The sequence below is a fragment of the Artemia franciscana genome, chromosome 4, assembly GCF_032884065.1.
Source record: "Artemia franciscana chromosome 4, ASM3288406v1, whole genome shotgun sequence".
Taxonomy (NCBI): domain Eukaryota; kingdom Metazoa; phylum Arthropoda; class Branchiopoda; order Anostraca; family Artemiidae; genus Artemia; species Artemia franciscana.
This window is the reverse complement of record NC_088866.1, coordinates 47,716,957-47,733,300: the sequence shown is the minus strand read 5'-3', so window position 1 is coordinate 47,733,300 and position 16,344 is coordinate 47,716,957. Positions and strand designations below refer to the sequence as shown.

At 35.8% G+C, this 16,344-nt stretch overlaps 1 protein-coding gene across 1 annotated transcript in view; it reads right to left on the bottom strand.

Annotated features, from left to right (window-relative positions):
- Positions 1–16,344, bottom strand: part of LOC136026522 (annexin A7-like) — a 216,870-nt gene that overhangs the window by 188,244 nt on the left and 12,282 nt on the right. Inside the window, exon 2 of the mRNA XM_065703180.1 lies at positions 11,230–11,478. Coding sequence (XP_065559252.1) covers positions 11,230–11,439 — 210 coding nt within the window. The 5' untranslated portion in view covers positions 11,440–11,478. The remainder of the gene's footprint in view (positions 1–11,229; positions 11,479–16,344) is intronic.

Here is a 16,344-nt window from a genome sequence, read left to right as displayed (position 1 = left end):
GCACATTAATATTGCTTGCGGGAGATTTCAGGCAAACATTACCTGCAGATGAAATGAATGCTTGCCTGAAAAATTCAAATTTATGGGCACACGTAAAAACATTACAATTAACTACAAATATGCGTGTCCGATTGCAAAACGATGACTCTGGTCAAACATTTTGAGATCAATTGCTGGCAATTAGAAACGGAAAGCTCCCAGTAGACTCAATTTCAGGACGTTCAGCCAAGACTGGCTGAACTTTTCGTTAAGAAGTAATGATGCCAAGGCTATTTTAAAAAAATGGATTTTTAACTGGGAATTTTTATTAAGTGTTTTATTGTTTTTTATTTATTCTTTGCTGAAGACGGCCCTTAGATATAGGGCCGAAATATTCAAATAGGTTTTGTTGATTCACTGTCTTGGGAAAAAAGTCCTCATTATTCTCGCTTTTGTTGTCATATTTTTTTTAGTTTTCTTTTTCTCCTTTATTTGGCAGTTTTTTTCCTTTGTTTAGTTTTTTTTCTTTTTCAGTTTTTTATTAGTTTTTAGTTTGTTTTCTTTTTAGATTTTTTGTAGTTTTTACCTTTTTTTAGTTTTTAGTTTTTTACCCTTTTTAGTTTTTTTTAGTTTTTTAGCTTTTTTAGTTTTTTTTAGTATTTTCTTTTAGTTCTTTTTGTAGTTTTTATCTTTTTTATTTTTTTTTCTTCTTTTGTATTAATACTAAAGCCAAGGTTCGAACCTGGAACCTAGAACCTGGAACATAACGCTTTACCAATACGTATACGTATATGTATACGTCCTGAAATTGAGTCTACTGGGAGCTTTCCGTTTCCAATTCCCAGCAATTGATCTGAAAATGTTTGACCAGAGTCATCGTTTTGCAATCGGACACGCATATTTGTAGTATATTTTTACGTGTGCCCATAAATTAGAATTTTTCAGGCAAGCATTCATTTCGTCTGCAGGAGTTGATCTAGGTATTATAGGTAATGTTTGCCTGAAATCTCCCGCAAGCAATATTAATGTGCTGCCAAAGGGTTTCGACTTCCCTCTCAAATCTTTCAAGCACTGCAGTATCTCGTCCCAAGATTGATTACATGTAAATGTAATAAATAAATCTGGACGACCATAGAGACGAACATACGCAATAGCATCTTGAGCATAGTCATGCATATGACGGGGACTGCCAGCATGTGACGAAGGTAAAATTGTTAATCTTCCAACGTTTGTGGTATTACCGTCATTTATAACTGCATCTCGCAAATGAATGTATTGTTCAGAGCGGAGCTTGGTCTGATTCAGGCGGATATATAGCAAACGTTCTGATTCAATTTTAGCATACATATCAACGACAAATTGGTGAAACAATTCACGGCATTTTAAAATATAATTTTCTTCATCCTGCCAAATCATTAGTCTATAGGAATAATAATGCATTGCACTGCATTTCTTATTCATTTCTTTGTTAGTGGCTGGATTCATCAATTTAATATTAAAGTGATAGCCGTCGGCTCCATCCCAAAAAATGATAGGATATTGTAGGGCATCGTAGCATCGATGAGTTTCAGCAATTCTTAACAACTGAGCGTTTCGCTTATGACGAATAATATCTCGAGGTAAAAACTGATCACCGACCATAACGATTGCCACTTCGTCGATAGTTGGAGCATTGTATCTACGCACATGTTGGCCAGGAGGCGTTTTGTCAGCGGAAATAACAATTTTATGCGTATCAGTAGGCATCCAATCGATGACTGTTTTGAACAGACGCACTAATGGATTATTTTCGTGGAAAAGATGTTGTAATTGGGAAACAATTGTCCTTCAACATTGGGAGAAATTTCGCAATGTGCATTCAATTCAGAATTTCTATCACGGATGAAGTACAATTGTAAAAATTTATGATTCTCGCCTGAGAATGGTAAAAGGGACCCTGCTCTATGATAAATTTGCCCTTTTACTTTGAAAGTAGACATAAATTGATCTGGATTTTCGATTTGGGCCCCAAACGACGTCATTTGGAAACATGAGTTGTATTTTCTGATTTTTGACAAAAAACGCTTAGATTCTTACGTAGTTCCAGTAAGGAAAGTCTTCAATGGCTGTGGTGGTGCAGCCAATAGAGGAAGTTTAACTTTTCCTGAGGCGCAACACATTCCCATTGTTTCACCATTGAATTTCAAGGCCTTGCAATAGGGACAAATTTTAGACATTGTTCCGATTTGAACAGATCTACTCAAGCTATAATCATCGACTGGGTTGTACCTGAATGCCAGGCGATAACTTTCAGGTTGCTCTGATTCCTCGGCACGCTTTCTTTTCTTACTTTCTCTATCAGCAGCAAGCCTGATTTCTTGCTGTTCTTGTGATTCCTCGGCACGCTTTCTTTTCTTACTTTCTCTATCAGCAGCAATCCTGATTTCTTGCTGTTCTTGTGATTCCTCGGCACGCCTTCTTTTTTCACTTTCTCTTTTAGCAGCAAGTCTGCTTTCGCGTTGCTCTGGTAGTTCCTCGGCACGCTTTCTGTTCTTTCTTTCTCTATCAGCCTCAAGCCTGTTTCCTTGCTGTTCTTTTGATTCCTCGGCACGCTTTCTGTTCTTTCTTTCTCTATCAGCCTCAAGCCTGTTTCCTTGCTGTTCTTTTGATTCCTCGGCACGCTTTCTTTTCTGACTTTCTCTATCAGCAGCAAGTTTTTTGGCATAGACTCTTTGAGCATCTTCATCGGCTTTTGCCATTGTAAGTTCATCAGTCATTTTAAACTTAAACATTAATAGGTAAACATTATTAAACATTAATAATAAAACATTAATACGTGAACATATATGTCTTAAATATCTTTAATGACGTCACCGTCATAGCAAAAATGACGACAACTAACTTCATGATTAAATATCTTTAATGACGTCACCGTCATAGCAAAAATGACGACAACTAACTTCATGACGTCAGTCGACACAGAAACATGACCCAGATAAACGACACACGACACAGATAAACTACATAGTAAAACTTAAAGTGTTTGGGTCAGTGCGATGCTGGATGTACTCAGTGGAATGGCAAAAACGAGGTTTGCCACACGCACATATACTAATCTGGCTACATAGAAAAATTACTTCGAACGAAATTGATGATGTGATTTCCGCTGAAATACCTGATAAAAATGTCGATAAGGGGTTACATGATATTATTGTAAAAAATATGATACATGGACCTTGCGGTGCACTGAACGAAAATTCACCATGCATGGCCAAAGGAAGGTGCACAAAGCAATATCCTCGAATTTTAGTATCAAACACAATTACTGGCAATGATGGTTACCCACAATATAGAAGAAGATCTACTGAAGATGGCGGTAAAACAGCAATAATAAAGAAGCGTAACGGTACCACCATCGAAGTAGATAACCAGTGGGTTGTTCCATATTCCTCATTATTATCAAAAACATTTAATGCACACATAAACGTTGAATACTGTAACTCCGTAAAGGCAATCAAATACATATGTAAATACGTCAACAAAGGCAGTGACATGGCAGTTTTTGGCTTGCAGCCCGAAATCAAAGATTTCGACGAAATCGTACAATATCAGGCTGGAAGATACATAAGCAGTAATGAAGCTGTTTGGCGAATTCTTTCATTTCCGATACATGAACGTAGTCCAGCTGTTGTTCACTTAGTGGTACATTTACAGAATGGTCAACGTGTTTATTTCACGGAAACCAACGTGCAACAAAGAGCCCTGAATCCACCGGATACAACATTAACAGCTTTTTTTCGCTTTGCAAAAATGATTCTTTTGCAAAAAAACTGCTGTATACTGAAGTGCCTTCGTATTACACGTGGAATACTAAAAATAAAGTATTTGAACGTCGAAAACAGGGTAAGTCAGTGGACGGCCAACCTACCATCTTCAAAGATACCACGATAGGAAGACTCACCGTTCACCCCAATCAACATGAATGCTTCTTTTTACGCCTGCTTTTGGTGAATGTACCCGGTCCGACATCCTTTGAGTATTTGAGAACTGTAAACGGTACTATACATGACACTTACCGTAGTGCATGCCAAGCTCTGAATTTATTGGAGAATGACCAACACTGGGATAACTGCATCAATGACGCGTGCGAAACGTCAACCCCAAGTCAAATTCGTGCATTGTTTGGCATCATTTGAACAACTTGCTCTCCACCAGCTCCTATAGAGTTATGGGAAAAATATAAGTCAAAAATGTCCGAAGATATATTCCATCGAAAACAGTTAGAGACGTCAGATATGACTTTTGATTTTACATCAGAAATTTATAACTACACTTTAGTTATTATAGAAGATTTGTGCGTACGTATGGCAAACAAACCTCTTCAGGATTTGGGAATGCCTTCACCTGGCATTCACCTGGCATGCTGCATTACATTATCGTAATGCATTACGATAATGCATTGTGTCGATAACAACGTTGGAGAAATTTTCTTTTTGGATGCGCCAGGAGGTACTGGTAAAACGTTTGTGATAAAACTGATTCCGGCATCAATTCGATAAAAAAAATGATATAGCGTTGGCAATTACGTCGTCCGGAATAGCCGCAACATTGCTGCCTGGTGGAAGAACTGCTCATTCCGCTTTGAAATTGCCTCTGAATTTGCATTCTACAGAAACTCCCACGTGCAATATTTCCAAATCATCTGGGATGTATAAAGTATTGCAGCAATGCAAACTTATTATTTGGGATGAGTGCACAATGGCACACAAAAAATCGCTCGAGGCTCTGGATCAATGCTTGAAAGATTTGAGAGGGAAGTCGAAACCCTTTGGCAGCACATTAATATTGCTTGCGGGAGATATCAGGCAAACATTACCTATAATACCTAGATCAACTCCTGCAGACGAAATGAATGCTTGCCTGAAAAATTCTAATTTATGGGCACACGTAAAAACATTAAAATTAACTACAAATATGCGTGTCCGATTGCAAAACGATGACTCTGGTCAAACATTTTCAGATCAATTGCTGGCAATTGGAAACGGAAAGCTCGCAGTAGACTCAATTTCAGGACGTATACAACTACCTGCTGATTTCTGTAATTTAGTGACGTCCAAAAATGAATTGATTGAAAAAGTAGTTCCGAATATTCTAAAAAATTATAAAAATAATAAATGGCTAAGTGAAAGAGCGATTCTCGCACCCAAAAATATAGACGTCCACGAAATCAACAATATTGTTTTGACCAGGATTCGAGACCAGGCAGTCCTTTACAAGTCAGTCGACACAGTTTTGGAACCAAATGAAGCGGTTAATTATCCATCTGAATTTTTAAATTCCGTGGATCTTTCAGGGTTTCCACCACACGTGCTACAACTAAAAATAGGCGTACCAATAATACTTTTGAGAAATATCAACCCACCAAAGCTTTGCAATGGCATGCGACTTTCCGTAAAAAAAAAACAATGGAAAACCTAATAGAGGCCACAATCTTGACAGGGCCTTTTGAGGGTGAGGCTATTCTTATTCCTCGCATTCCCATGATTCCAACGGATCTGCCTTTCAATTTAAAAGATTGCAATTCCCAATTCGATTAGCATTTGTAATCACCATTAACAAAGCTCAAGGTCAATAATTAGAAAAATGTGGTATAGATCTTAATACTGATTGTTTTTCCCATGGACAATTGTACGTTGCATGTTCGAGGGTCGGTAAACCTGACAATCTATTTATATGCAGCAACAATTGGACAGCGAAGAATGTTGTAAATTCGCAAGTTTTACGCAGTTAATTTGTATTGTATCTATCTATCTATCTATCTATATAAAAACGAGTTGTGTGTATGCATGTTTGTTTGTTTGTAAAAAGAGCGTTTGCATATGACGTCATTATTAGTACATGCGGCTTTGTATATGCACAGACAATGGGAAAGCCAAGAATATTGTATATTCGCAATTTTTACGTAGTTTGAAACACATATATAAATCTATCTATATTCACAGGTGGGACACAGGGACACAACTACAATGGCGCGTAACTAATATGGCGCGTAACGACTTACGCGCGCGGGGGGGCTTGGGAGGGCGCGAAGCGCCCCACCAACTAGGTGTTGGGGTGGCGCGAAGCGCCACCCCAACAGCTAGTATATATATAAAAATAAGTTGTCTGCGTGTGTGTGGGTCTGTCGGGTGACGTCATGTTTGTGTGTTGACTGACAAAATTACATGTTTGTTTTCGACTGACAAAATTAAAGACCGGGAGACCGGCACATAGGGAATATAAATGACATTTGGGACACCCATAGAGACACAACTACAATGGCGCGTAACTAATATGGCGCGTAACGACTTACGCGCGCGGGGGGGCTTGGGGTGAAGCGCCCCCACAATCTAGGTGTTGGGGTGGCGCGAATGCCACCCCAACAGCTAGTAGGGAATATAAATGACGACCGGGACACTCAAAGAGAAAGCGACCGGGACACAAGGAATGTTCGATTAGCAATCACCATCAACAAAGCACCGGGACACAAATGACGACCGGGACACAGGGAGTATAAATGACGACCAGGACATAAGTAAAAAAAAAGCTAAAAAAAAACTAAAAAAGGTAAAAACTACAAAAAAACTAAAATGAAAAAAAAAGAAAAACTAATAAAAAAAAACAAAAAAGCTTAAAAAACAAAAAAACTAAAAAAGAAAAAAAAAGAAAAAAAGGAAAAAAACGAAAAATAAAGGAGAAAAACAAAACTAAAAAAAAAATAAAAAAAAATAAAAAGAAAAAATAAAAAAACTAAAAAAAAAGTAAAAACCAAGAAAGAACCAAAAATAAAAAAAAGGGGAAAAATACACAAATTTATTTCATCATATACCATTTTAAAAACGAATGTATATACAGACCGGGACACCGGGATACAAATGACGACCGGGACACAGGGAATATAAATGACGACCGGGACACAGGGACGCAACTACAACGGGGACGCCGGGGGCACAGGGGGATATATAAATGACGACGGGGACACAGGGAATGTTCGATTAGCAATCACCATCAACAAAGCTCAAGGGCAATCATTAGAATCATGAGGTATAACTAAAAAAAAGGTAAAAAACTAAAAACTAAAAAAAGACCTATTCAAAAACGAACGTATATACAGAACGGGACACGGGAACAAAAATGACGACCGGAACACCGGGACACAAGAAATATAAATGACGCCCGGGACACTCGAAGAGAAATCACAGACTGGGACACCGGGACACAAATGACGACCGGGACACAGGGAATATAAACGACCGGGACACAGGGACACAACTACAACGGGGACGCCGGGGGGCACAAGGGGATATATAAATGACGACGGCGACACAGGGAATGGTCGATTAGCAATCATCATCAACAAAGCTGAAGGGCAATCATTGGAATCATTAGGTATAGATCTGAATACGGATTGTTTTCCCATGGACCATTATATGTTGCATGTTCAAGAGTCGGTAAACCTGACAATCTATTTATATGCACAGACAATGGGACAGCAAAGAATGTTGTATATTCGCAAGTTTTACGTAGTTAAAAACATATATATATATATATATATATATATATATATATATATATATATATATATATATATATATATATATATATATATATATATATATATATATATCTATATATATAAAAATAAGTTGTCTGTCTGTCTGTCTGAGGATCAGGTGACGTAATGTTTCTGTGTCGGCTGACGTCATGAAATTAGTTGTCGTCATTTTTGCTTTGACGGTGACGTCATTAATGGTATTTAAGACATTTGTTCACGCGCAGTTAGATGAAAATCCACCTGGACAGCGAGAGTCAAAACATATCAAAACTGAAAATGATAGCGATGATGATTGGGTTTGGGATTTTGACTTGGATAAGGTCATCAATGCCTACCAGATTTAAGTTAAAAAAAAAAACAAAGGTTCGTCGATATGTACTTCATAGTGACGCTGAAAAATAAAGAAGAAAAAGAAAACTGAAAAAATAAAAAAAATAAAAAATAATAAAAAAATAAAAAGAAAAAACACTCAAAGAGAAATTACAGACCGGGACACAAATAACGACCGAGACAGGGGGAATATAAGTGACGACCGGGAACCTCAAAGAGAAATTACAGACTGGGACACCCGGACACAAATCACGACCGGGACACAGGGAATATAAATGACGACCGGGACACAGGGACACAACTACAACGGGGACGCCAGGGGCACAGGCGGGATATATAAATGACGACCGGGACACAAGGATTGTTCGAATAGAAATTACAGAACGGGACACCGGGACACAAATGACGACCGGGACACCGGGACACAGGGAATATACCGGGGACACAAATGACGACCGGGACACAGGGAATATAAATGACGACCGGGACACAGGGACACATCATTAGAATAATGAGGTATAGATCTGAATACGGATTGTTTTTCCCATGGACAATTATATGTTGCATGTTCAAGAGTCAATAAACCTGACAATCTATTTATATGCACAGACAATGGGACAGCGAAGAATGTTGTATATTCGCATGTTTTACGTAGTTAAAAACATATATTTATATCTATCTCTATTTACAGGTGGAACACAGGGACACAACTACAATGGCGCGTAACTAATGTGGCGCGTAACGACTTACGCGCGCGGGGGGGCTTGGGGGGGCGCGAAGCGCCCCACCAACTAGGTGTTGGGGTGGCGCGAAGCACCACCCCAACAGCTAGTATATATATATATATATATATATATATATATATATATATATATATATATATATATATATATATATATATATATATAGATATATATATATATGTATATGTATATATATAAATATATATATATATATATATATATATATATATATATATATATATATATATATATATATATATATATATATATATATATATATATATATATATATATATAGTATCCCGGGACACCGGGAATATAAACGACGACCGGGACACAGGGACACAACTACAACGGGGACGCCGGGGGGCACAGAGGGATATATAAATGACGACGGCGACACAGGGAATGGTCGATTAGCAATCACCATCAACAAAGCTCAAGGGCAATCATTAGAATCATGAGGTATAGATCTGAATATGGATTGTTTTCCCATGTACCATTATATGTTGCATGTTCAAGAATCGGTAAACCTGACAATCTGTTTATATGCACAGACAATGGGACAGCGAAGAATGTTGAATATTCGCAAGTATTACGTAGTTAAAAACATATATATATATATATATATATATATATATATATATATATATATATATATATATATATATATATATATATATATATATATATATATATATATATATATACATATGTATATATATATATATATATATATATATGTATATATATATATATATATATATATATATATATATATATATATATATATATATATATATATATATATATATATATATATATATATGTATATATATATATGTATATATATATATATATATATATATATATATATATATATATATATATATATATATATATATATATACATATATATATATATATATATATATAGATTCTGTTACATTGGGGGGAGATGGAGGAGGAAACCAAAATTCTTGGAAAACATGAAAATTGGGGTGTTTTTATCTTACGAATAGCTGATCGGACCTTAATGAAACTTGATATATAGAAGGATCTTATGTCTCAGATGCTCTATTTTCGACTCGAATTGGATCCGGGGACATAGGGAATTGGAGGAGGGAAATAGAAATCTTGGAAAACACTTAGAGTGGAGAGATCGGGATGAAACACGATGGGAAGAATAAGCACAATTTCTAGATACGTGAGTGACATAATTGGAACTGATCCATTCTCTTTGGAGGAGCTGGGGGGTGTTAATTTAGAAAAATTAGAAAAACTGAGGTATTTTTTACTTAAGAACAGGTGACCGGATTCTTAATGAAATTTGATATTTAGAAGGGATTCATAACTCAGAGCTCTTATTTCAAATCCCAACCAGATCTGTTGACATTGGGAAGAGTTGGAGGGGGAATTCGGAATCTTAGAAAAAGCTTAGAGTGGAGGAATCGGGATGAAGCTTGGTGGATAGAATAAGCAAATGTCGTAGATATGTGATTGACGTAACGGAACTGGATTCGCTCTCTTTGGGGGAGTTGGGGGAAGGGGTGCAGTGCTTTGGCGAGTTTCGTGCTTCTGGACGTCCTAGGACGATGAAAATTGGTAGGCGTGTCAGGGAGCTGCACAAATTGACTTGATAAAGTCGTTTTCCCAGATTCGACCATCTTGAGGGCTAAAGGGAGAGGAATTATAAGAAAAAATGAGGTATTTATAACCTACGAGTGGGTGATCGGATTTTAATGAATTTTGATATTTAGAAGGACATCGTTACTCAGAGCTTTTATTTTAAATCCCGACCGACATTAAGCCTCTGATTTTCCTTTTAAATCGATCTATTGATTCTTAGAATTTTGTTTGAGCTCATACCATATTAGCTCTTTGCTCTTAGCTCTTCTGGCCTCGTCACAAGTGCCATATGAACTCTTAGCTCTTGTTTTTGTTTGTTTTGGTGGGCTTTTCGGGGGGCTTTAAACCTCTTCCTAGCTAAGCTATCTATTACAGACTGTTAATACATTCTTCTATAATATATTTTTTAAAAACAAACACATAATTTTCCTTTGTATGTTTGATTTTAAAATATTTACAACCCTTTTCTTTTTTGGAAGAAATAGAAATTTCTTTTTTGTTTTTATTTTTTGTATAATTCTAAGTTAAGAGGGGTTAAAAGATAAAGGCATTTACAGTCCTTTTGTCTTTTATGTGGTTGTTTAGTTTTTGCAAAATGATGTTGCTTTTATTAGTTGTTCTTAGGTATAATAAAGTAATATATCTATCAATCTGAAGAAATATTTGACAGTTAGAAGTGTCTTTTAATAACAAATATATTTTCGTAAAAGCTGGTGATTATGAAAGCATTAACAATTTTTTTTTTAATCTTAAATAGTGTTTCCCCTTCATCTGTTCCAGTCGTTGTTCAGCCATGTATAGAAAATACATAGTATAGTTGTTGTATAGTTGCTCAACCATGTATAGAAAACACACAACCATGCATAGAAAATTTATTAGAAAAATATCAGGGACTATATTTCCAAAGAAAAAGTGAGATATACATTTGAAATTTTTATAAGTAATTTATAAATAAAAAGAGCTTGAAAAACTCACATCCATACAAGGAGTGGCTGATGTCTGAAAGCTAGGACATTCAGCACTGTCAACCTCAACACACAATCCAATTTCGCCATTGCTGTTGGACGGTTGATCCATAACTTGATCATAAGAAGGTGGCAAGTCATATTGCACGTCCTCCAGTCTGCTGTCAGATTCAGTGACATCACCATTTAGTTTGCTTTCACTTTCACTCTTTTTATCCATTGTCCACAACGTTATTTTTGAAACAAGTTCAAAATATTTCTGAAATAATTTCAATTAATTCGAAATAAAGGAAAACTAAGAAAAAGGAGTCAACCTCTAAATCTGTTTTTGTTGTTGTTGAACAAGTGGAAAAATGACAGAATTTGTTGACATAAGGCAGTACACCTCTTACTGGCAGGATACCATTAAACTAGATATATCTAATTCGATCTTTCGTCATCTATTGCTGATAAATTGCTGTCAGATATTGAGTTTTTTTTTTTTTTTGTGGTAACATAAGACTTATTTCAAAAAGTTTATCACTTATGCTAATAAAACCAAATTTGATTATGGCAGTCATTTCCAGTAAAAAAAACAAAACAGACAGAAACAATAAACAAACCTTAAACACAAGGATAGTTAAAAGCAAAATATGAAGGCCACTTGGAAAGTAAAGAACGTTTTTGCACAAAAAACTTTCATAATTGCAATGAAAAAAGTAAAAATAAGAGTGCATACTATTATTGATGCTTATGTTGCTTGTCCAGCTAGTCACTACTAAAATCTAAGCACTTGTAATTATGTTTTCAGTTGCTAGCAAGCTCTTGGACCAATCATACGTAGTTTCTTTAAGTTCATCATCCATCAGTTCTTCAATTCACCAGGCATAAAACCATTAAGGTTTCCAGCCCACAATTTTTTCAACTAGAGATTGAAACTCACTAGGGGCTAAGTCTTGATTGCATGGTGGGTCCTCAAATACTTTTGATATAAAATACTATGGCATGTCTTTTGTTAATGAAGCTGAGTGAGGATGTGTATTGTTGTGGATAGAAATAATACCAATGATCAACAATTTGTGCCTTTTGTCTTTGATTGCATAGTAAGGTTCAGAATGTCACTGCATTTATATATAATGTATGCATAATTTTTATTTCAACAAATTCAAGTTGCAATTATCTCATAAAATACACATATCAAAGCTTATATAAAAGAAAAAGTCCACCCTGCCAATTCTAAATTGTGTCTATTCTCTGAAATTTTAGTTCACTCGTTACAAGAGAATGCTAGCCTTTCCCCATTTTTTCAACATACATATTTTTTCATCCATGAAAAAATTGCAGGAGGGGGGGCTCATTCTAGTGACAAAGCTCACACTAGCCTATAATATTCTTTATCTTCTAAATAGCCCTTTTCTGTCATACATAAAATGATCAAACTTCCGACCACGCAAATAGAATGTCCAAAATTTTACTTTAATTAAACTTGACTTTTATTAAATTTTAATTAAATTTACTTAATTAAAATAAATTGAAATGAACAAACGTTACTCAGATAAATAAAAAAATTAATAAAAGTATTCAAATACATTAATAAAATTTACTTAAATAAGTTAAATTTACTTAATTTCAATTAAATGAATGGTAAAAAGAGGGAAGAGGAGAAGGCGATTCAATTATTTAATTCCTAAATTCTGTGGAAGAAAAAAAGTTCTTTGGTATATTGCTGTGAAAAATTGTATTTGTTAAGACGAGGATTTTTGTTGAAGTTTAATGGGGGAGACAAGTTCTAGGGAGGGAGGGGTCGCTATGGAGAGGTAAATCCTTCCTGAGATTATGGACAGAGTTAGGATAAAGGGTTACCTATTTTACCTATCTATATATATAAATTGAAGGTAAAACTGAAGGAACTTTTTCGTCTTTTTTCCTCAAGGAACAGAGCTGGTTCTCCGAACAAGGAGGAATAAGGGACTTTATCTTTATTAAAATAGCTCTTAGGTCCATTTACTAGATTGCATCTATTCTGTCAAACACTTCCTTGAATAATTCGTTAGTTGCTGATAGGTGCTTCACTGGCAATGTTCACTTGGCAGAAATGAAAATGAGATTGCAATATTGTTTTTAAAACAAATATTTAGTTTTCTAAGTCTCCAGTATGTCAGCCTGTTCTTTACAATGTATGTCTTTATTGAATTTAAGTAAAATATAAGTCTGACTATCTCTTTTTAAAGTCAAACAATATTTTAAGGACCCGGTAACTGGTAAATTGCTTTGAGGTCTAAAAGAAATTGGCTACGATAATGACCACCTCCCTCAAGGAAAATCCATATCCTTTCCTTTATCATAGGTCAAACTCCAGCTAAGATCATAAGCCAAAGTCTAAAAAAAGAATAGTTTCAATGTGTCAGCATGATTAACTGCCCCCCCCCCTCTCTCAATACATAACTACCAATGAGCCTAACATTACGGACAGATTTTAACAGTATTAACAAATTATGTTAATATTAGAAACTTGTCCCCATTATCATCAAACAACTACAATCACTTTGTGAAAATAATCTTAAGAGTAGCATAGATGATTACCAATAAGAATATATATCAGTGTGAGGGGCTTGTTTTGAGATAAATGATTTTGAGATGGTGAAAAATCTTTTACTTCACCATTAACTGAACTGAACTCTTTAGGCTACATTTAAATACATGGGAATAACAAACAAGGAAATTAAAGAGAAAAGCTCCCTCATGTTGAAGGTTTATTGACAGGTAGATTTTATCTGTAATCCTGTAGTTTCCAGGCAGAGCTAAAAAATTCTGGAGACAATATTTCTGAGAGGCGGCCCTAAAGGCAAATATACACCCGAGAAACTGGCATGGCTTTTGATAAAAATCTCTTTTTCCTTTTTGAGGGTATTCAAGACAAGCTAAATAGTCAAGTGATTTGGAAAAATAAATTAGGGAATCAGTTTGTACACCTGCACTAATAAATTTGAAAGTCTTTTAATTATTTTTCATAATAAATTCCAAATTGCATTAATAAAGTCGTGTTATTTCATATCTCTGCTTGGCAATACAAGGCCCAGGGTTCAATACCTGCAACAGCAAGTTTGCAACAAGTTTGCAACAGCAAGCTGCAATAAGGTTGGACAACAAGCTAGCTACTTGTCCCTATAAACACACAGCAACTGAATCATCAATTCGACACCCTATTCACTAGCAATGGCTCTGGAGGATTTTTATATTTAAATTATCTATTTTCTTTTCAAATTTTTGTTTTCTTTTTGAGGGTATCCAACAAGCTATAAAGCCAAAACCAAGAATTGATAATGATTTTGATGATAACTTAGCGATGTATTTCCAGAATGCATGGGCAGACTTGTGGCAAAATATTTGTCAATCAAATCTTCCAACAAAGAGGAAGATTTCAAAGCTGTGGAAATTGTGATGACAATCATTCTCTCCACTTGCACTGATAAATTTGGAAGCTTTTTAATTATTTTTCATAATAAATTTCAAATTTTACTAATTAAGTTTTGTTGTTTGTCTGTTTTGCTGAATCTCTGCTTGGCAATACAGGGCCCAGGGTTCAATCCCTGCAGCAGCAAGGTCGGGCAACAAGCTAGCTACTTGTCTATGTAAAAACACATAGTAACAGAAATGTCAATTTGACACCCTATGCACCAGCAATGGCTCTGGAGGATCTTTATATTTAAATTATTTATTTTCTTTTTTTTTGTTTTCTTTTCGAGGGTATCCAAGACAAGCTATATAGTCAAAACCAAAAAGCGCCAGTGTTTTGGAAAACTTAATTAGTGATGCATTTCAAGAATGCCTGCAGAGACTTGTTGCAAAATATTTGTCTGCGAGATCTTCAAAAAAGAGGCAGATTTCAAAGCTGTGGATTTTGTACTTAGTTAGATAGAAGATGAGTATACCAATAGATGTGCTGAAACTTTTACAAATAGTCTACAGTAATTGCCTAGTTTGCAAATCTTACCTTGAGCCCTTAAAGTGATTCTCAAATTGACACTATGTTTCTTATTAAAAAATACTACTACTACTACTACTAATAACTCACTGCAGCACCAAGCCGCCTGAGGCCAACACAGCTACGCACGCTCCTCCTCCAACCTAATCTATTTAAAGCCTCCCTCTTTACACCCTCCCAGGAAGTTCAGATTTCCTTTAAATCTTTATTTATGACATCCTCCCAACCCAGACAAGGGCGACCTGCTTTCCGTGTAGCCCCAGACGGTTGGCCAAAAAGGACAAACTTCGGTAATCTGTCATCCTTCATCCGTAGAACGTGGCCTAGCCATCTCAACCTTTCTTTCATTATAACCCCAGAAAGCGAGATTGAACCACACTTTTCGTACAACCTACTGTTTGAAATACGGTCAGTCAGTCGGGTACCCAGAACAATCCGTAGGCAATTTCTCCAGAAAACATCTAGTAAATTTTCATCTACTTTTCGGAGTGCCCATGCTTCAGAGCCATATTTGACCACTGTCATCACTGTAGCTTCCAATATTCTAATCTTGGTTTGTAGACTTCTCTTTCTATTCTTCCAAACTTTTTTTAACTGTGAAAAAACACCCTGGGCCTTAGCTATTCTACTTTTAACATCTTCACTGCTCCCACCATCTTTACTAATAATACTACCAAGGTAACAGAAGCTCCCAACCTGATCAATCTTTTCGTTACCTAATGTCACCTGTTAATCTTCACTTATTCCTAGCCTTAGTGATTTAGTCTTCTTAACATTAATTTTCAAGCCTATTTTAGCACCCTGAACTCGTAAAACCTCTAAAAATTCATTCATTTTGCTCACACTTTCATCTAATATGCTTAAATCATCAGCATAATCTAAGTCCAGGAGCGTTCTTTCTCCCCATTTGATTCCATGGTCTCCAATTGCCTTTCCTGTGCTCCTTAAGACCAAGTCCATCAAAATGATCCATATAAAGGGGGATAGAACACAACCCTGCTTAACTCCTGATTTAATACAAAACCAGTTGCTAACCTCATTTCCTACCTTAACGGCAGCAGTATTATTCTCGTACATATCGCAAATCACTTTAATGTATTTTTCAGGTATACCATATAACGACAAGACCTTTGTTAACGCTGTTCTATCAACAGAATCGAA